At 42.2% G+C, this 23350-nt stretch overlaps 1 protein-coding gene across 1 annotated transcript in view; it reads right to left on the reverse strand.

Moving 5' to 3' along the window:
* Positions 1-23350, reverse strand: part of F13A1 (coagulation factor XIII A chain) — a 163111-nt gene that overhangs the window by 36737 nt on the left and 103024 nt on the right. Inside the window, exons 9-10 of the mRNA XM_032424940.1 lie at positions 8647-8750; positions 7205-7293 (exon numbers count right to left, since the gene is read on the reverse strand). Of these exons, the coding sequence (XP_032280831.1) occupies positions 7205-7293; positions 8647-8750 (193 nt within the window). The remainder of the gene's footprint in view (positions 1-7204; positions 7294-8646; positions 8751-23350) is intronic.

Here is a 23350-nt window from a genome sequence, read left to right on the forward strand (position 1 = left end):
ATTGAGGAGGTCTTGGGTGGGACGCTAAGTCTATTATTTTTAAAAGAAGTTCTCAATTAATTCTATTGGACACCCAGACCTGAGACCCTGGCAATACAGTACAATAAGTACCCGGGGTGGGGGGATGCTTAAGATACACCAGAGCACCTGGGGCAGTGGGGCAGGGCAGGGTGGGGAGGGGCGGGAAGGTGACTAGGAAGTAACAGCCAAGTTGAAAACCGAAAAATGCATAGGAGTTAGCGAACTAAAGGATCTCATGTTAAGTGCTCTTACCAACCAACCAACCAACCAACCAACAAAAGCTCACAAAAGAACACAAGGAAATTTCTGGAGGCCATGGCCATGTGTACTTCCTTCATTGTGGGGAAGATGTCACAGGTGTATGTGTATGTACAAACTCATCAAGATGTATCTATTAAATGTGTGCAATATTTTACGTTAATCATACCCCAATAAAGCTAAAAAGAATAAAGCAAAAAAAAAAAAAAAATGGAGAGAGGAAGGCTGTGACAGGCAGAGGGACTGCCACAACCACAAGTCGGAGAGGGTGGGTCAGAGACACGCTGGATTAGCAAGAACCTCGGGTTCTGATCTTGAATGTGTACTTTTGGAAAGCTACCTTATCCTCTCTGAACTTCAGTTCCTGTTTCTAGAAAATGAAAATAGTTATACTTCTTCTGCCAATTTCATAGTAACGCTTTAATGAGACAGCACCAAGCAAAATAGGATCTATGTGAGCATGACTTGTAAACTTTAAAACTGAGTAAAAATGTAATGGTTTTTATTAGGTAATGGGGGAACTTGATGATAAAGCCCTAACTTTCAAAGTTGAGGTTAAAAAAAGCAACTTTTCTTTACTTTCTCACAAAATGTTCTGAATTTACATGGACTCTGACCTCTACTAAGGTGAAAGCAAGTAGTTGACATTCATTGAAGGGCCACAAGGTTTCAGGGACACTTACAAATTATTTAATCTAAACCTCACAACAACAACCACCTGTGAGGTATGTATTATTATCCCTATTTTATAGATGAGGGTGCCAAGTGGGTTAAGAAGGGTCAGCAAAGTGTTTGTGGTCACATAGCTGGGAGCTGCTGGAGACTGAAACCCTGGGCTGGCCCATCGCCCATTCCCTGACCTTCACCTTGGGCTGGCCCATTCCCTGACCCTCACAGTGCATTGCCTCTCCCATACAGCCCTACTGGACCACCAGCGCCGCCATGAGGTGGTAAGATGGTTTCCTGCTTGGGGTGCAAGTGGTTCCATGCATGGGCCTCAGATATCTGAGGGGTGATAAATGGTGACCTCATTCTTCAGCAGAATAATCACAGCTTTGTGGCACTAGCCATAGGATGTGCAAGACCAAAATATGAGTTTAGGAATTAGGATAGGCCATGACAGGGCAGACACCAGGGATATTTGTCATTTTGGGAAAAAAAAAAAAAGTTAAGGAAACTTTAAAAGAGCTTCCTGAGACTTTTGGCTTTCCCTCTGGAGAAGGCCATGCGAGCACAAACAGCCTCCTCCTCTTGCAAATTAGAGCAACAATGCTGATAAATATCTTCTTAATAACAGCCCTTACAACAGTTTACAGTTTTCCAGGGAGACAAGGCTAAATATGAAAAGTGGCTAAATCGTCTCCCCTTGAGCATAGAGCTTAGGAAATTTATGTGGGCTAAAATCTCAGGCCAGCCCAGCAGCACTGTCCCTTGTGGAGAGAGGAGAGGAGAAACCCACATATGAAATGGCTATTGCATATGTATGTTGTGGGGGTGTGGAGAGAAATTATTCTTTCCAATCGATGTTAGCAAGCTTTCTTTTCAGTTTCAGCCACCAGTGCAATGGTCCCCCATCTTGGCTGCGTATGAGCCACTGAGGGCTTAAAAGAGTAATGGTGACAGGCCCCCACCCAAGGCCAACTGCATGTCTGTTGTAGACAGTTGTAAGTGCAGGTGATGCTGGAAAGAATATTGGATCTATACTGTGTGACTTTGGGCAAGTTACTCACTGTCTCTCAGCTTGGGTTTAATAATGCCATTCTTGCTGGGCAGAAACCTAGATCAGTACTGCTGGAGAAAGCCCGATGTTGAAGGCTAATTTCTTTTGAATGAAAAGGAGTCTTAGTGGCCATCTTGTCCTACCCTACACTTGAGGGGACTGTGGTCACATAGAACCTGGGCATCCCAACAGGAAATCTGGTGCTGGTTTCAGCACACCACAACTTTGCCCCTTTGTCAGACACAGGCACTTCGACTCAGCCTCTGCTGAGGTGCTTGCTGAGCCCTGGGGCTCAGCAAAGGTGGGCTGGGGCTGCAAGCTAAGGGTGCCCCCTCGACAAAGTCCTGCACGTGCCCCTGGAATGTAAGCATACGTCTACTGCTGGCAGAAGCTGTGCTCTTTACCACTAAGGATGGAAACTCTTTTTTCAGGATCCAGGAAGATTTGCTTTGTTCATTTGTTCCTAACTAGAGTTAACTACAAAACAGGCTGTGCGGAGAAAGTGGTGCTCCTCTGAGAGCGCACGGAGGCAATGCATGAACCTTCTGGTACAACTGCCATCCTTCTACTCCGTGTGTGCCAGGCCCCTGTGTGTGCTGTCTGCTGCTCTGTCCCTGTGCCTCGTCTCCCACCAGGACTGCCAGCACCTGAGGGCACCATCTGGATCCTATCTCTCTGAGACTCAGTTCTTAGCAGGGTACTCTGCCTCCGCTTCTGTTTGCTTGCTTGCTTCATTCATCCATCCATCCTCATTCATTCAACAAGTATTTATTCATGACTACTTTGTGCCAGAACTTGTTTTCAGTGATGAGGATACATTCATGGAGCTTATATTCTAGAAAGGAGAGAAATAATAACACTAAGGCAAGTGTTATGAGACAGGCCAGGAAGTGAGATTTTAGGTGGGGGTGGGGTGGGATGAGTGAAGACCTCTTTGAGGAGGTGACCTGAGCAGAGACTTGGATGCAAGGAGGGGTCAGATGTGCAAGGATGTGGTGGAGGGTAGGGGAGAGCTTTCCCAGCAAAAGGAACAGTATATATAAAGGTTCAGAAGCAAGAGTATATTGGCATGTTGCCAGAAGAGCAAGAAAGTCAGTATGACTGGAGGGAAATGAGCAAGGGAAGAGGTGGAAGGAAAGCCAGGAGCCAGATCACATAGAATCTTATAAAGACTTGTGCTCAGTTTTATGGTAAGCGTTGTGGAAATCCATTAGAAGGTTGGGGGCAAGGGAGTAATGTGTTTTATTTACATTTTTAAAGGATGATTCTGGTTAGACTGTGGAGAATAAACAGGAAAAGGGTCAGAGGAGGGAAGGGAGGTGTGCTAGGAATCAAGTTCATAGAGCTCAATGTTATACAGAGCTCAAAAGGTAATAATGGGCATCACAGACCTGGCTGGATGCATGCTCTCTTTAGAAGATATTTCTGGCAAGATGCATGAAGATTAAGAAGAGAAGCCAACCTGATTCCAAAATCTTATACATTATTTGAATAAATGGATGAACTATTTTAGATCAGAATAGGAGCCCCCCAAAATGGGCTAAAAAGTGGTAGCAAAATAACGTTGAATTGAGAATGAAGTGTCTGTAGAGTTTGTATACAAAGAACCTCTGGCCCAGAGCAAGGGAAAGTGCTATGTAGCTTCTGAGCAATGGAGCAGTTACTGTGGCCCTGGGGGACCAGTCATCATTGCTGCAAAAATCAGCTCAGTGACAGGGAGGGAAGGAGGGGTGGGCATGTGCTCGAGTGTGCACGTGTGTGCAGGTTTGGGGTGGGCCGGTAGGAAGGGGAGGACAGAGCCAATGAGAGGAAGCTAGGATGGAAGAGAAGCAGCAACCCCCAAGCGCTCAGTGAACACGGGAACTCAGGAGAGGACTTCAGACCCTAGCACTCTTCTGCTCTCTCCTCCCCCCCACCTTTAGAAGCCAAAGGCCACCATTAGTTGGGGAGAGAAAAGGCAGATGGGCTTCCAGAATGGAGGTCCTTGTCATGGCGCTGAGGGCATGAGAAATAAGCTTCAAGCCCTGGAAGCTATCTAGAAATGTGAAGAATACATTTTGAAACTGGAGGAGGAGAGGAAAAGGGGCAGAGATAGGATCCTTCCCATGTACATGCCTCTTTTTTTAATTTTTACTTTTTAATTTTTTAATTTGAGTCTAGTTGATACACAATGTTACATAAGTTTCAGGTGTACAACATAGTGATTCAAACTTCTCTATGCTATGCTCACGGCAAGTGTAGCTACCATCTGTCACCATACAACACTATGACAACATCATTGACTATATTCCCTATGCTGTGCCTTTCATCCCCGTGGCTTATTCTATAACTGGAAACCTGTATCCTCTGCTCCCCTTCACTTCTTATTTTGGATTTTGCTTTAACTAAAGGAGACCACGGCTCTGAGAAGATCAAAAAACGTCAGTGAACATGATGTTTAATCCAGCCCGGAAGTGAGTAAGGAATGACCAAGAGAGTCAGCGAGAGGCAAGAAAAGGCACACTGGGCTGCCTGCCTGGGGTGTGACAGGCAGGCTTATGCAGCCAGAGGATGGAGAAGGGAAGGGAGGATGCAGTCTGAACCTGAGTCATGGACACTCTCATTAAAGTTAAATACGATGCCCCCCATGCGCTCCTACTTTGGGCACCCTTGAGAAAAGATTCCTCATACACTTTCAACAGCTTGAGCATCTCTTATAAATGGCTCAGCCCTGGGGTTCAGCCCGTGCCAAAGCAGCAAATCGTCCGCTCTGTCAGACAAGTCTGCAGTGGCTGAGAGAGGAGTAATTATAATCTGCGAATCCCGATGACATGCATAACACCCTGATCTATATTTAATAGTAGCAAAAAGCGTTTGCATTAACAGCTATTAGGCAATTCACTCTTGGAGGGAGGTTGCTCCCTCTGTCTTTCTTTGCAGCAACAAAGCATAATAAAAATATAAAAACATGGCTCTGTGAATTTTAGAGTGATTTCCCATTAAGAGGTTCTCCTAGCATCATAAACTATCAGTTGGCAGCTGGGGAAGTTGGGATAAATCCCCAAATCCCGAAGTGAAATCGAGGGGGATGAAATTCGAAATACAGTCTGCCTTTTTTCCCCAGGCTTCTAGCAACTGTAATGGTAGTCTCCGTGGAAGCAATACTATCCCCTTTGTGTGTTTCAAATTCCTGATCTTGCTGTCTGAATATTCACGCTTATTTTACTTCCTAAACATTTCCGGATGCTGCCTCCTCCTTCCCGCCTCTTGCCATTTGGGGAGCTCAGGCCCCGCCCTCTCGGGTGGGTGTGGAGCAGACACAGCCTTCTCTCTGACCTCCCCCCTGCCCCCAGCTCGGGGCCACCCCTTTCAAGTCCCAGCTCCACGGGGCTCAAGTCTCTCCCCTGTGGGGACTCCTTTACAGGAGTCCAGTTCCTTCTGCCTTCATCTTCTACACCCCTGACACGTCACTTTTCCTGAGCCTGCAACAGCTTGTCATTTCCCACACACCCCATTCCGATGCTCAAATTGTCCCCTCTGCCTCAGATTCTTTCCTTCCTCTGCCTTCTTTCTTACCCACTTGGCCTGAATAACTACAAACTGTCCCTCAAGATGCAGTTCAAGCACTAACCCCTCCAGGGAGCCTCCCTGCCGCTCCCTCCGTGTGCTCCCACAATGCTCTGCCCAGCCACACAGGTGTCATTATCCTCTGTCCTCATGTCACCCTCCCTCCCTGGATGGTGTCTTATGGCCTTTACTGTCCTACTCAGTTCCTGACCTGTGTTTCTCAGTTAACGAATCTGTATGTATTAAATGCAGATCATTTATCACCTACATTGCTCATCTGACAATTAGTTCCACAGAGTCTCCTGTACTACTGTTATTTAACTTTTGATGTGCTATGTATTGCCACCTCCCATCAAGAATCTAATTTCTTTTTTTTTAAAGATATATTTATTTGAGAGTGAGAACACGAGGGGGAGGGGCAGAGGGAGAGAGAATCTCAAGCAGACTCCCGTTGAGCGCGGAGCCTGTCCAGAGGCTCCATCTCCCAAAACTAAGAGTCAGAGGTTTAACGGACTGGGCCACCCAGGCTCCCCAAGAATCTAGTTTCGTAAGGGTTCTAAGTTCCCCACAGGACAGTGCCTGCCACATATTTATAATAGGTATTTATTCATCCCAGAGTAGTAGTAGAGTGTGGTGGTTAATGGCATGAGCTTCAGTACCTGCCTGGCTTTAGATCTTAGCATGACTGTTTATTAGTTCAATGAATGTGGAAAGGTTATTAACCATGCTGCCTCAATTTTCCTTTCTGTAAAATGGGAAGAATCATAATACCGATTTTAAAGGGTGGCTAACAGCCTCAAATGGTAGGCACAGTGATTACATGGTAAGAACTCTGTATACAACAGACATTACTTCAGTGTGTTTGTTGGTGAAACTATATTCTGGGTAAATCCTGCCTCTCAGCCTCTCACATATTTCTCTTCTCTCCACCCCCTGCCCTCAGCCTCCCAGCCCCCCAACCTTCTCCTTTACCAATACCTTTTATATTTAATTTGATTTTTAGAGATCTCCTTGGAGTATTCTCTAACTGCCTCATCTGCTCCTAGTCCCCATCCAAATCTTTCAGAATTTCAGACCCTTTACAAAAGTGTTCCCATCAACCCATGAAGTATGCTGCCTTCTAGCTGCCATTCCCTCCCCTCCCTATTTCAGCAGCTCTGCTTTCCCTCCCCGATGATGGAGGAAGGCCTGGAGCGGCAGGAAATGGGTTGCAGTTCCCAGACTAAGACCATGGCTGGGGTGTGTCTGGATTTTGTTTTTACGTGAACTGCTAGGTTAGTGTCAGAGTGAAGTAGTAAGCTCTGAAATTTCAATTCATGGACTGTCTCCACCAATTTTTAGTTGAGGGATTCATTTAGTCACTTAATTTCTCAGGAGCAGTTGATACCTATTTCGTGGGTGCGAAGAACTCAACTAAGGTTAGTAACACAGTTGCTTTTCAAGGAGAAAATCTCAAAACATCAAGGAAAGAAAAATGTTAAGTAAGAACTACATTTAGAATTAAGAGCCTGGAGGTTGGAATGATGTTTAGTTGACTTTGTAGACGTGAAACATGTGCCATGGACTTGGGAAATTTAGAAGTAACAACCTGGTGTCTTATTTTTCAAGTATTAAGAGGTTGGGGAAGAAAGCGGCACTTCTCTCCAGCTTACTACTTACCTCTGCAAAAACAAAGGGTGCGTCAAACTGGAAGCAAATATGGCCGTGCTTAATGGCTTGAACGGAGGCCGGGCCACACCGATACATCCCTGCAACACACAGAGGAAAGGGAAGCATGAGTCTGTCGTCTTCACTTCTGTCCAGATACAGATACAGGCTCTGGAGGGGCAAGTGTTCCCGACTTCATCATTGATTAAGCCCACATGCTTCCCATGGCCAGAGACGGTGAATGACCAAGGTGTGTAATCAAGAGGGCTTTGTTGGAAATGCATCCTCAAACCAAAATTTGAAGCCATGAGAAGAATATAGGGCAGTCACTATGTCTCTGTCTGTTCTCCCACCTAGAACACATACTCCAGATGTTTGTTCTGAGGCTGAGCTGTTTGCTTACAGAGGATTGATCCATTTACACAGGTCTCTGGAATGTTGGAGATGGTAATGTGTCCCCCCTGGTTGTGTTGTTGTTTGTTTTGATTTTTGTGTTTTGTTTTTGGACATTATGCATGTACGTCAAGTATTAAATTGAGGAATTTGGACATTAACAACACACTGAGCAATGCCCAGCATGCATTCCTGAAGTCAGTAGGCACATGATTACCTTTACAAAGTTCCTTACATTTTAACCAGCTATCTCTGGTTAATAAGAAATTAACTGCCATTAGTCATTTCTGACGTCTCCTCATGATACATAATTGAGAACACCAGAAAGTGTTGAACATTCTCCCTCAAAATCCAGCATAAATAAAGCATGAGTCTCTTATGAATAAGTTATGAATGTTTATGGATATATGGTATATACACACACGTCAGTATCTCATATCAACACCTGAGGAAGTAAACATAATAAAAGCTACTAGCTTTTATCATCATATTAAAGAGAAATGGAGGCCTCTGATGTGATTCTATAAAAATCTGAGGGCGGTCATAGGTGCCATTCATTGCTTAGCATAGACTGCAAGTTAGATGATGAATACCCACATACGTAGGTTTTGGAAGAAATCACACAACATAAAAAGAAATCAGGTTCTGGGAAAACAATAATTTAAAGGATGATCTGGAACTATTTTTTGAGTTCTTTATTTTCTCTACTGCATCATAGAGGGCCGAGGTGTATTTTAGAGCCTAGTAAAAGTGCCTACAAGGATATTTTTTTCTCTTGTCTTCAAAACTGCTTATCAAAGCAAGAGTAGATGAATTATATATGTTAAGTTTTATGCTTTTTTTTTTTTTTTTTTTTACTGGTTGTAGAATAATCAGGGGAAAACTGACCATTGAAATGAAATTAAACTGATTGACAGGCTGTTAATACCGTACATGGGCCCAGGAAGCACACTTTTGATGTTGGTTCCCAATGGGAGTGTTGCCCACACATCAAATGCAATCCTAACAGCAAAATAAAGATCGCAGTGAAACGAGTTCCATGAAGGACGATGCAGTTTTACCATCACTGTTTTCTTGGGGGGTGCTGTCCACAACTTGCCACCCTCCAAATCCAACGGGAAGATCAGGTCTTGTCATCCAGGCTTCATTCCAGCAGTGGTAGTTCCTGAGAAAACACCACCCCAGTGAGATTAAACTTCCCATCCCATTCAATGCCCCAAGAAATCAAAAGGTGGCCAGAATTCCTGTGAGTACGCTATCTACAAGTTTTGGGATGGAATAAACCAAATTGAAGACTCCTGAGAGATATCCTGGACTTGAGTTTTCTGGGCAGATGCATTCCCATTGGCACCCCTGGGGGGCATGAGGTGGCTGGACATCTCTCTTCCCTGCTAATATCAGTTTCAAGGCCACCCAGTGCATGAAACAGTTTTGTTCTTAACCATCTTCTGCTGCCTAATGAAACAAAATGTACTATGTGCTAACAGGATAGAAAAGAAAAGTTAATTGAAACTGAAATACATATATCTTTGAATTTCTTTTATATTTATGTTTACATTTATGCATATTCGATTTATAAGAAGCAGATCTCTTGTAACAATTAAGCAATAGAATGCTTGTGTTTATGGGCTTAGGCTGTTGCCATAGAAACTATAATGTTAAATCCTGACTATAATTGTCTCTAATTTGTGGCAAATTTCCATTTGGTGTCCAACAAGAAGAAAAGGGTATCAGTGTGAGTGTCTCTTTACCCTTTATTAAAGGTGGGCAACCCACAACCTGAGGGCCACGCAAAACTTTTCAGAACATTGCATATGACCCTTGCGGCAAGAGCATGGAATAAAATGTCATCATGAATTGTATTATCATGTCCTTGGAAAGACCTGAAATTATATGACAGTACAGAAACCAATGAGAGCACATTAACCCATCTGCACTATAGAAAATATTCATATAGTAATAACGATTTAATGGTGGGGGGAGGTAGCTATAACAGTCTTTGTTTATAGCATGGATGAATTTCAGATCCAGCTACCATTCATCCTTTGCCTAAATGTCCTTCAATGTCAGGAATTCGTACATGTTCCCATCTCCAAGTTTGGCTCATCTTTGATTGGCTCAATTTGGAGGTATTAATTTCACTATGTACCCTTTTTGTACCAGGCTAGGTGCTGGCGATGTGGCGATGACTGATACATAGGTTCATGCCCACAAAGACCCTCATGATCTAGGAGGAATGATGAAAAGGTAAACCAATTGTTACAAACATTTCATAGATTTGCTGTGAAGCTTAAACAAGATGATGGGAGTAAAGCACTTAGAAATAGGGCCTGGCATGTGATAAGTGCTCAAAAATAGTAAGTCTCAGACTTTTTAAAATAATTCATAGAAGTGATGCAGTGGAAATTCATTTGGGGGTACGCTGGGGTCTCAGTGGGAAAACCCTTAGGGAATGAGGACAAGTTTCACAGCAAAAGTAGTACTTGAGCTAAGTCCTGAGGAATGTGGGGGTTTAGAAAGTCAACAAGAGAAGTAAGAACAAATTTGTGGAGGCATGAAATAACCCACACGGTGTGTTTGGGGGACTGCACGCTGTTCGTTGTGGCGTGAGGACAGCGTGCTTGCGTATTTGTGTGCACGGGGGAGAGGGATGGCAGGTGAGGGTGGGCAGAGAATCACAAAACTGACAAATGCACAGCACTTACTGTGTTCCAGGCACTGTTCTAAAACTTTTATGTATATTAGCACAGATGATGTTCCCGAACCGTATTAGAAAGGTACTATTACTATCTCCAGATTGCATGGGAAGCACAGAGAGGTTAAGAATCTTGCCTGAGGTCACACAGCTGGTTAGTGATAGAGCTCCAGGGCCCAAGCTCTTAAACAATGAACTATGCTGTAGGAGAGGATGAGACTGTGAGATCCTTTTATCCCAAATCAAATGATTGAGCTCTATTCTTGGGCAAGTTAAATTTGCAAATCTCTCTTTATGGAAGTTGGGTGGGGAGGCAGGATGGGCCAAGGAGCTGAGTTGACCTCCACCCCTGTGGGGAGGTCCAGGAGCCATTAGCAGGTATAGCACGTGGAGGTGAGAGAGCTGGATGAGTGCAGGAAGACTTTCGTGTTTCCAGGGAGTATGATGGTTCCATTTACCAAGACTGAATGAAGGAGGAAGAGAAGACGGTTTGTGTTGGGAGGTGTGTGTTGGGTGGCTGACAAGTTCAATTTTGGACGTGATGAACTCGAGAGCCAGTGAGAAACCCAGGAGACAAAACCCTAGAGACGTTTTTATATACCCATGAGACAGTCAGGGTTGGATGAGTTGCTGGCGTCTTCATGGATGGTGGAGGAAAATGGGGACAGAGCCAAACGAGGAGAGCATGGAAACAGAGGGATGCAGTGTAGGTTTTTCTCCTCAGAGTGATCTAGGTTGTGAAGGGAAAAAAAAGAAGATAGGGCCATGGCTAGAAGGTAATGCAACGCAGGCAAGAGTGTTTTGATTAGTTTCACATTAGGAGAGATTGTTATGCTTACAGAGGAAGAACCAGTGCAGGGAGTGGGAATAGAGAATAGAGAGATTGAATAAAAGGACACTCAACTCTCAAGAATGCAGGAGGATGAGGTTGACAGCCACACCACTCCTGGGTGTGGGGAGCGAGGCACTGTTTGCAGGGACAGGGAAGTGTAGGTGTAGATCAGGGTCAAGGTGTGGAGGTGTTGGACAGGAACATGAAGTTGGTTCCCACTTGAGAGCCTGTATCTTTCCTCTGAAGCTGGAAAGAAGGTCACTGTGAGTTTAAACATGACAGTTAGCCTCCCTCCAGAACAGTGAAAGTTACATCATTAGGCAGGGAGATCCAGGAAAACGGCAAGGAAACATTTGCAATCCAAATGGACATAGTCCTGCTTCCTACACAATCCATGTAGGCAACCTGTGTTTAGCAATCCTAGCTCTAGCTAGGATTTCACTGTTACACCACCACCCTAGATTAATAGGTGCCAGAACCTCCTTATTTAAAATCAAATATCCTGGACAGGGTTAGCCTTGAACAAGATAAACAAGCTTTGTATTTCAGATCTCAGAGAACTGAGTTTGGGGTTGGGCCTTAGTCAATGGGTAGAAAGCCAATGGCTGGGCTCCCAGGCTCGTCGTGAACAGAGTGGGAGGATGCTACCTCCAAAGCCATAGATTTTTTTTTTTTTTTTAATCATGCCATTCTCTCTGCTCACGAATGGCCAGGGAAAATGTGTCCTGGACCACTCATGCCATGAGGGTTCCCTTTTGTCTGGATGTTAAGTATTTCTGGGTACACATGCTTGTCTTTGATTTCAAGGTCCCCTGTGAAAGGGGTTTAATATTTACAGACATTTCTGAATTCCATTTACCACAAGGTTGTCTGCAGATTGGGGAATATATATGCTTCCTGAAAGGTTACTTTAAAGTTTCTTTATCTAGATCTGTCATAGTCTTTCTGTTTTCATCTTGTAATTTTATTATGCATTCGTCGAGGGAGTGATTCACTTCTGGGGCTCTGTCTTGTTCATGATCACATTCCCAGTGCTAGAGTTAGGCCTTAGGAAGTGCTCAGAAAGTATTGCTTGATTGAAAGGCAAGGACAACTCCTAGCAAGTGTAGGACATCTCCAAGGCAGGTGTAATTAAACTTTTGTTTGTTTGTTTGTTATTAAGATTCATGGTTTTATATTTTCTCAGAGCCTTCATTTGAAACTTGACTTCCCCCTATACGATCAAAATGTACAGTGTCACTTTAAAGGTAAAAGAAAAGTTAGAAACCTTCAAAGTGATCTAGTTTTCTTGTTGCTTCTTTCTAAAGAAGCAGTGTAGAAATTAAAATAAAGCCCCCATTTCATTGAGAGTTATTTAATCAAGTTGAAAATAACTTTGAGGGAGAATAACGATGGAATGACAAGTGAAGAACACGTCTTTGCCTTATGTTACTTTTTGTAGGTTTTCTGCAGTGACAGCTAGTGATTTCTAGAACTCCTTTCAAGGATGCTAATAACTCAGCAGAACTGGTGCAAAGGATCTGCAGAATCTTCACCAAAGGCAGAGCCTCCCTAGAAAAATAACACCATGCATTGCTGAGGGACCTTCAGAGAATGTCACAGCATTGGTTTGGTTTATCCTTTGGTTAAACCCTTTCCTTAGAACTTATGTGTAGCAAATAATCACACACATGCAAAGACAGGTACTTCAGAATGTTCATCCTTGCATAATTTACAAGAAGGAAAAATCAGAAACTGTCCAATACGTGATTGTTTTGAAACACAAAACAGAACATTATTCAGCCATAAAAATGCAGATCTACATTTATTAGGCAGGAAATATGCTTATGGAATATTAAGTTTTAATATTAACACATTATTTAATAATAACACATACAACACAGTGTATGTGTTCATTGTGTATGTAGATAAGTATGGAAGGCAGAATTCTAAATTGTATAATTTCCTCCCCTTGAATGTGGGTGAAATCTATGAATATGATGGTATATAACTCCTGTGATTATGTTACTTTACATGGCAAAGAGGATTTTGCACATGTAATTAAGATAATTAACCTGTGGACTCTGAGTTAATTAAAAGGGAGATAGCAAGGTGGGCCTGATCTAACCAGGTGAGCCCTTTAAATCTGGGTCTAGAGGTTAGGGACAGAGCAAGCTAGAGATTGGAAGCAGCAGAGATACCCTCCTACTGGCCCTGTAAAAGATGGAAGCTTCCATGAGTTCTACAGCTGCAAGGAACTGAATCCTTGCAAGAACCTAAATGAGTTTGAAAGAGAGCCCTGAACATCAGGTGGGACCACAGCCTCAGCTAACATTTTGATTGCCATTATTTGAGACCCTGAGCAGAGGACCCAGTTAACCTGTGCCCAAACTCCTGATCCAGAGAAACTGATAATAGTTTTAGGTTGCTAAGTTTTTGGTAATGTGTTATGCAGCAATAAAAATGAGTACAATAGCAAAGAGACATATGAAAGGATACTTAAGAAGATGTTGGAAATGTTCTGAGGAGTTAGAAGATGGATGACTCTGACTTTTGTATTTTTTTTCAGCAATGTTTGAAAATTTTATAATAAACATGCACTAATTTCTACCCACCCCCCAGATAAGTGAACTATTTTTTATTAAAAGAAAATAGAGCACAGTTAAAAATCTGCCCTGGTTTTAACCGCTGGATAAGGTCACATCTGGAGTTGCAAGAGCCTGTGGGATGATGGAGAAGTGGACAGAGAACACAGCTGCGATCAAAATGGGCTTTGGGGCTCTGCATGCTAGATGTTCAAAGACAATAAAGTGGATAATATAAGCAAGGAGTCCTTTACTGCCTTAAACTTGGCTAACTGCTTAAATCCTCCACAGGGTCATCTCATTTGCAATTTGTCCAGGAACGATTTCCTACGAGGGAACAAAGAGATTTGGGCTTGTAACCCTGTTTCTGCAGCTTTATTATGGCTCAAGGGGAAACACAAATAACATTGAGTGAAAGCCCTCAAGGAGATGTGTTGGACCAACTTCAAGTGTAAACAAATCTTTGAATTCTTTTATTTTAAGAATGGTAGGGGGTGGAAGAAAGGTACTTAGCTATCTTGCAAATTGTGTGTTTGTGGCAGATGGGCGCAGCCCCACTTCCCAGGCTGTTTTGATATACTTTTAATACAGGCAATGCTATTGGTGACAAAAATGACAGCACACCCTGAAATTGTTCCGCTTTGGCCATTCCGGTGGTGGTGGGCATGGGGTGGTATGGGAGTTGTTGAAAGAAGTGGAGGCAAGTTGGTAGATTCTGAGGCTTTTCTAGCAAGACATTCCAAAGTGGAAATGAAAGCTTGGACCAAGAAAAAACTTGTCAATTAGGAAAGGTAATGAAGCAAAACAATGAAAAGGAATTATTCAGAGAAAGGGAGGCATGCTGGAGCAATCTTTTATGGAGCTGGGAGCTGGGAGCTGGGAACACTACACTACTTCAGAATGCAGCTGTTCATTGTTAGGAACTGTTGGAATGCTGAAACCAGGAAGGGGCATTTAAAGTCTCTCTGGGGTCATCAGTCAAGGGTTGGAGGTCCAATCAGGTGGAGACTCAGACAACCCTTCTGTAGAAACCAACTGCCCACCAAGAAAAAAAGAGAAGTAATGAAGGTATTTGTTTTTGCTTGTCCTTTGCAGGGAAGGAGTCCTCCAATGCTAATTGTGAAATCAGTTTAAGCACAGTCTTCTGTAGTATGAGAGACCCCAATCAGGGGGTTTGAAGTTGGGGGTGGGGGTAGGGATGTGATATTACTCCCAAAATGAAACTATGAGGTGTATTTATAGAAGAGGTGATAATCAAAATAATTAGTAACTGCTCAGACACAGACATGAACCAACTGGAAATCGCAACCAATCAGAAAGGACACTCAGTCTAAATAAATGCTGTATGTTCCTACCTGTACATACTGGATAAATGCCAGCCCAGATGTATTCAACTACATATACTTTACCATAGTACCTAAGAAGCTTGTTTCCATTTACAAAGTTTTCTGGGAGTGTGTCTTTCCTTAGTCCTGAGCCTTTCCACTCTCTTCTTAAGCTTCCAGGTACTGATTTCTTGAATATTTATTAAGAGCATTTTATAGCAGCCTTATTACAATGATTTTTTTAATTTTACTTTTTTCTCTTCTTTTGATAGCTTCCCCTCTTTTCATTATCTGTTTTACTTTTTAATTGTGGCACAAGAAAATGGCTAAGACAGAGAAGAGAAACAGTCAAGAGAAACTGTCACTAAGGAAGCCAAGACATTGGTTTACTAGACAAAGATTTTTAAATCAGGTATAATAAACATGTTCAAATAACTAAAGAAAACTATCTGAGTAATATTTAATCAAACAGAAGATATCAATGAAAAGATAACAATTATGAAAAGGAATCAAACAGAAATTCTGGAGTTGAAATATACAATAACTAGAATGAAAAATTCAAAAATTAACTAGTGGGTCTCAAAAGCAGATTGGAGTAGACACAAAGAAGAAAGAATTAGTGAACTTGAAGATAAGTAAATTGAAATGAAAAAAATATGAAGAAAAATGAACAGAGCCCCAGAGACATGTGGGATACCATCAAGAGTACCAACATACTCATAGTGAAGGTCCCTGAAGGAAAGGAAAGAGAGAAAGGAGCAGAAAGAATATTTGAAAAAAATAATAGCTAAAAACTTTCCAAATTTGATGAGACATTGATATATACATCTGAGAAGTTAAATTTCAAAAAGGATAAACTCAAAGAGAGATATATACACCTAAATACCTCAGAGTCAAACTGTCAAAAGCTGAAAATAGAGAATTTTGAATACAGTATGAGAAAAGTGATTCATTATGTACAGGAGTTCATCAATAGGATTAAAACTGACTACTCGTCAGAAACCATGGAAGCTAGAATCCAGTGGGATGATATATTCAAATTGCTGAAAGGAAAAGTTAAATAAGAACTGTATATCTAGCAAAAACTACCCTTCAAAAAAGAAGCAAAGGTAACTTACATAGAGAAATAGGCAAAAGAGTATAAATGTATATTTGTTTGAGTTCTTTCCCCCTCTGATTTTAAAGACAACTTCATAAAGCAGTAATTATAAAATTGTGTTGATGTGCTTATAATGTAGAAAGATGCAATCTGTATTACAATAACAGAACAAAAGGTAAGGGGAATGGGACAACGTTTTTGTATGCTATTGAAATTAATTGGTATTAATATGAACTAAGTTGTTTCAAATGATGGTTTTAAATTGTAGTCCCCAGGGAAACTACTAAGGAAAAACCTAAAAAATATATTGTCAAAAGAAACAGAAAAAGAATTAAAATAGTATACTACAAAATATCTTTTTATACAAAGTAAGAAAGTAATGGAGGGATGGGGAAGAAAAAAGACATCATGCATATAGAAAGGAAATAGCAAAATTGCAGCTATAAACCCTATTTATCAGTAATTACCTTAAATATTAGTAGACTAAGCACTAAAATCAAAAGGCAGAGATTGGCAAGATGGATAACAAAACTGTATGTTGTATCTAAGAGATACACTTTATATTCAAAGATGCAAATAGGTTGAAAGTAAAAAGGTGGAAAACAAACTGTGCAAATAGAACCAAAAGATAACTGGAGCTCTATATTTATATCAGACAAAATAGACTTATGACAAATATTGTTACTAGAGACAAAGAAGGACATTTTTTAAAATTTAAATTCAATTAGCCAAGGTATAGTACATCACCCAGAAGCACATTTTATAATGATGAAAGGGTAATGATATTAGGAAAACAACAATCATTAACATATCTGCATCTAATAAGAGAGCCCCAAAATACACAAAATGCAAAACTGACAAAATTGAAGGGAAAAATAGTCAATTTAACAATTCAACCAGAGGTGGGGAGTAGGGGGTAAGTAAAATGGGTGAAGGGGGTCAAAAGGTACAAATTTCCAGTTATTTGAAAGTTGGTAGGTGAGATCTTAAAAGTCCTCATCACACACACACACACACACACACACATTTTGTAACTATGTATGGCAACAAATATTAGCTAGACTTACTGTGGTGATCATTTTGCAATATACACAAATAATCATTATATTGCACACCTGAGACTAATATAATATGTCAATTATACCTCAATAAAAATAAACAAACAAACAAAACAAAAATAATTTAACAAATAAAAGTTGGAGACTTCAATACTGCACTTTCAATAACAGACAGAACAAGCAGGTAGAAGATTAGCAAGGAAATAGAAGACTAGAACAACACAATAAACCAACCAGACCTAATGGATGTCTATAAAATATCTCACCCAACAACAACAAAATATACATCTCTCAAGGGGAAATGGAACATTCTTAGGAATAGACCATATGTTAGGCCATAAAACAAATCTTAATATTTGATCCATTAACATTTAATCCAATTACTGATAAGTAGGATTTACATCTGCCATTTTGTAAATTCCTTGTTATACGTATTATGTTTTGTTCTTCCTCTATTCCTCATTACTTCCTTACTCTTTGTAAAAAGATGTTTTCCAATATACATTTTAATTCTTTTCTGTTTCTTTTTACTATGTATTTTTCAGTTTTTCCTTAGTGGTTTCTCTGGGGATCATAAGATTCTAACTGAGAACTCTAGTTCAGATTAATACCAATTTATTTTCAACTGCATGCAAAAACTTTGTTCCGTTTCCCCTGTCCTTTGTGCTATTAATTCAGATTGCATCTTTCTACATTACAAGCCCAGCAACACAATTTTATAATTACTGATATGTGCGTTATATTTCAATAAAGGTGTTATAAAAAAAAGTGGGCTCTAGGGTCAACCCCTCTTGGGTTTGTAATTCAGGCTCTGCCACTTATTGACTGGTGACTGTGGTTAGGTTACTGTGTGCCTCAGTTTCTTCATCTATAAATGAGGACAACAATACCAAGTATCCTAAAAAGTTGTTAAAAAGGTTAAATGAGTTACTACATGCCACCCACTTAGATCAGGACCTGGCACAATGAAAGCATTCCATAAGCATGAGCTATTTTGATTCTTTGGAGGTGGAAAATAACTTTTTCCATCCTTTCTTTAAGACTCTGGTATAGATTCAGAGTGTATATTCTTAGTTCTCTAGTGACAGAGCTCGTGATCTTGTTCTAGGGGATTTCCTCAAAAACAATTTGGCTGACAGTAATGCAGTTAACAAGATAATCTATACTTGAAAAGAAATATCTTTGGTAGATGTTCAGAACTGGTAACCTAGATGCATCACCGGTTAATTTTACAAACCCTTAAACATCTTTAAGCAGTTTGGTTCATATTCAGAAAATTTTCTCTACCTTTATATTTGGAATTCATTTTTGTATAATTCTTTTTTGCACATACAGGAATTAAAATTTAATATAACTTAACACCATGAAGGTCTAACTAGTTGGAACACACTGAGCATCTATAGCAAGGTACAAGATAGATCGATCTAAATTTCAAAAACACGCCTACAATGGTCAAACCTCTATGCCAAGTGCAGAGACTGCAATGAGAATTGGGATCAGTATTATACCCAGTGCTGGCCCCTAGGTGTGAAGGCTGTTTAATTTCCATTCTAAAACTTGCTTCAAAAGAGCTTTATTTATAGATTCAATGCTACCCACTGCAGCAGAGTTTTTTGCATTTGGAGTGAAAAAAATAAAACAATAACAACTGTACTCTTTCCAACAAGTACTGAAGGAAGTTGGGTTTTTTTTTTTTTAAAGAACCAGATCCACTGAGGCCAGAAATTACAACTACAAAATTTTTCTGTGGTGTGTGTTTGATTTTTGTTTTGTTTTTTGTTTTTCTTCTCTTGGGAGCTGATGTGAAGTCAATTTGCAAAGCAGCACCTATATGTGAGTGGGCGGATCCTAGCTGGCCCTGTGCAGGTGAGCAGGTCTTCACACAGAGCGAGGGGTAGAACCTGCTGCATATGGGAGGAAAGGCCTTGTTGGAAGAAGAGTGAAATTTATTAAAAAATTTTGGGGAGCTCATTAAGACCAAACTCATACATTTATATAAGAGAAAATTAAGGTCCAGAGAAATCAAGCCACTTGCCCAAAGTGACCCAGCTAATCAGTGGCAGAGCTAATCATATTGTCTTGCACCATGGAGAGAGAGAGGGAGGGCAAAATTACAAGAATAGTTTGACTTGATTTGGTGTTTTTCCATGATGCCCTGGGGAAAAACAAAATAAAATTGTGATTACTTTCCACGTGGATCACTGACTAATTTTTAGATCGTTGCAACATTGAGTTGAAACCAAGAAATACAAATTTGCTAGTTCACAATTATTTAAAAAAAATTAAAATTGTAAAAGCCAGTTTAATCAACCCTACTTAATTTCAAATGAAAAGGCAATAAAAGGAAATAAAAGACTTGCTAATTGTTGCGGTACTCATGGTTTTCACAATTATCTTTGATATCATATAAACTGTTTAAAACTCTGAGTTATGATGTTTTCTACACCTGCCATTTGGCTAATCAACTGGAACTTGAGAGGCTGACCGGTCAGCTATGGGCCTGGGTGTACACACGTGTGTTCAGCCCACTTCTCTTCATATCCTGAGTGCATGGGCAGCACATACGAGTGAGGGGCTTAGAAGCTGGACAAAAAGGAGTCACGGGGTCTCAAAAGCTGTTGGCTCCAAGAGGAAATCTGGAGCACTGTTGGCTGTTGGACCCTCTAAAACTAAGAGTGAGGGGTGGGTTTGTCTTAAAGGACTCAGGGTTAGACAGTGCCTAGAAGGTAGAGAAGTAGGAGAGGTGGTGATAGGTGGAGGACGGGAAGGAAGGACGGAAGGATGCATCCCCACCCCTAAAGAGTATTAACTCCATCTGCTCCTCATTGAATGCACAGCCTGGGGGCGTTAGCTCCTTCAGGAAGGTGGGCAAAGAGCCAGGAGTTCTTTATATAAAGGCAGGAGTGACAAGGGGCTGGAAGGTGAGTTAGAACGAGTTTTGACATTCAACAACCGTGGTCATAAGAATAGAGGCTAACTCTGTATGAGCTTTCATTCCTTCCTGCTGGGTCCTTAAAGCAGATTGCTCTCTCTCGGGTTGTCTCATCTCAGGGCTTTTGACTTTTATAGACATACCCCTGAGTTTCATCTGTGGGCTAAGGTCACTTCCTGGGCATTCCATCTGTGAACAGCACAACCAGAAGATTGCAGGGGGGATAATGGCTTTGAGTCCATGGCCACTTCCCATGTGAACAGGCTTTCCCTTTGCTCCCCTGGGCTTAGGATGGCAGCCCCTTCCCCTCATCTCCATGCCTCCTGGCTCATATTACAACCTACCTTATATTTTTTATAGAGTTCTATATGTGATTGACTCACCCACGAACTAGCTCCTCAAGGGATGTGACTCTTATTTCTTTCTGAATCCTTAGAATCTGGTATTTGGACGTAATAGTGCACAATAGTGTTTGTTGAATGAATTAAATGACATTTATTCAGTTAAATGAGCATCAAAAATTTTTTCCAACCAATTCCATTTATTAAGTCCTTGCTCTATGCTCTGCACCCTGTTACATGCTGGCAAAACAAACAAAAACAAATTAGATCAGACATTGCTCTCCCCCATGGGGGCTGCAGTCTGGTGGGGGCCAGCCAAGAGGTGGGCATAGTTCTTTCAGCCCAGAATCATCAAATCTGACTACACCCTCTCCAGCAAAAATGACACAGGATAATGCTTTCATTTAGAAGGAGAAGAGCCTTTCACTGAAATACCTCCATGACACTAATAAGTGCCACCATCCCTTTCTTTTGAAATTGTTTCCATTTCCACTGTGATAGTCATATAATGAGGTGATCAAACTGAGCTCTTTCTTGCAAGGTGAGGCCAAACCATCACTTTACCCTGTGCCCACGGAGTGAGCCGTGTTCTCCCTCCTCAATGAACCATCATCTCCCTATTCACTGTTTGCACTGCAGCTAAACATTGTGCAAGCATCTTCATTAAACTGTCTGCAGTGATTCATAGTTGCCTTCCTCCAGAGGTTACACATAATTCAAAACCCATCGGCACACAGGGGACAGGCGGCTTAAATTGCTCCTTCCAGGATATGTTACCTTGCGTTGGTCCACTCAGAATTTCATTTGCTACAGTGAGGTCCAATTACTCTGCCCAGCTGTGCCCTTCTAAGGTTCCTTGGCCCCTCCCTCTCCTGAATCTCTAAGAAGCAGCCTCTTCCCTCTGTGGGCATCCACAGTGTGTCCACTCTGCAAAATTGCCGCTCCCTGTGAGGTGAGGCACTCTCAGAGGGGAAATCCACCATGGAGGGACCTGAGGTGCCAAACCAGGAAGCAGGGACATAAGCAGTCAGCCCTCCATGGTCTTTGGTGCTAAAGGGAGAAGAGTCAGAGCATGGGCTGAAATCCATGCTTTGCGCCCCCGCCCCCCATGGCCTTGGGGAGGGCCACGCATAGTATGCCCTTGAAAGCATTCTTGTGCTGGCTCTCTGAACCCTTTGTACTGGCTTACTTCTGCTTGGGCCACGCTGGACCTGGCCGAAGAGGATGCCTTCGGTCACGGTCATGGAGACCCAGCTGGACAAATTAATTCACCACAAACTGTGTACCATCAGGATACCTCAGTGTTAAAGAGATGGGAGAGGTACAAGACAGAGAAAGCAAGAAGTCATTCTCATGGTTGCCTTTAGAAAGAGAGGAGGAAGAGAGGAGGGGGCAGGGCGGGGAAGGCAAGAGCCATGCACAAACCAGGAGGGAGTTGGGGTGAGTTTGTCCAACTGGAGCCTGTGGAAGGAATTGAGTCTGGGGGCTTGGGGGAGGCCTCTTGCTCCTGAGACCCCTGCTAGGAAATTTGTTAGGCCATGTGTTGTCAGCCATGCCGTGCTGGTTTCTCAATGGTCAGCTGATGCCCACCAAATCCTCCCTGCCCTCACCTCAGCCTCTAGCCTTCTGCCCTGCCCCCTGCTTGCTCACCAAGCTATAGCTCAGGCCCCTCCTGCTTCTCACCCCTGGCTATTACTAATCTCATTAGCAGGCACCGAGGAGCACTCCCTCTGGGCCTAGCACTATGGTAAGTCCTTTACCTGTATTACCTCATTTAAATGTCACAGCTACCCATCAGGAAATGGTTACCCTCATTCTACTGATGAAGAAACCAAAGCTCAGAGAGGTGAAGTCATTTTCTCGAGGTCACACAGCAAGTAACCGTCAAAGCCAGAGCTTGTGTGGCGGTGTGCCTGTGGTGATCATGTACTGATTGATGTATCCAGGGAAAGTCCCCACTGGCTTTCTCAATCAGGGAGGGCCCTAGAGATTCTTTTGGTTTTACGGAACTTCTATAGTTTGTAGGGTCCACTAGTGTTTGCACTGGGGTGTGTGTGTGGGGGGGGAGACATAAACTTCTGCTTTTGTTTTAAAAATACCCCAAAGGTACAGAAATGGCACAGTCATCTTAGGACGTGGGACACCCCTCTTTTTTTCTGACTGCTTCAATGTGCTTAGGTTGATGGCAACATATTGTCTCCAAGAAATTCCAGCTGTGTGACTAATAATGAAGGCAATAATGACAGCTAACATTCATTAGGCACCTGTTATGCTCTGCTCTGGGCTGAGTGAAATAGGAAATTCTGTCATCTCTACTTTAAGAGAAGGAAAGAGGCACAGAGAGGTGGTGCCTTGTCTAAGGTCACACAGCTGGTCAGTGGCAGAGCCAGGCTTTGGACTCAGACCTGACTGAGCCCTTTAATCTTTGTGTTCCATGGTCAGACGTGTCCCAAATTGAGTTCACATCAGCCAGTTAGTGAGACGGCAGTCACCATATGTTGTAAACCCACCATGAGCCAAACAAGGGGAGGGAATAAGAGCCCAGAGCAATGGTCTGGTGGTGGAGCATGGGTGAGGCCCCCAGACCAGGGAACATAGTCCCAGGGTGATGGGACATTTGTGGAAGGTAATGAGGGAGTGGAAGTTCACAGGGACAGGGAAAGGAATTCAGAGTAGGAAGCCGAAAGATGAGAGCGTTACCAAGAGCAAGATCTATCAGCTTCACAATTTGCTATCAATTTTGTTTAGGGCTTCGTGGGGTTATTTGTTAGGGTGCCCATGGGGATTCATGGTGGAAGCATTTAGATCAAGGAACAGGGAGGAATAATTTCAAACTGCAGTTGGCTAGCAAGGCATTAAGCATGTGTGTACGTGTGCGCGCGCGCGCGTGTGTGTGTAAGGAAAGGTGCACAGAACAGA

The sequence above is a fragment of the Phoca vitulina genome, unplaced genomic scaffold, assembly GCF_004348235.1.
Source record: "Phoca vitulina isolate PV1807 unplaced genomic scaffold, GSC_HSeal_1.0 scaffold31, whole genome shotgun sequence".
Lineage (NCBI taxonomy): Eukaryota > Metazoa > Chordata > Mammalia > Carnivora > Phocidae > Phoca > Phoca vitulina.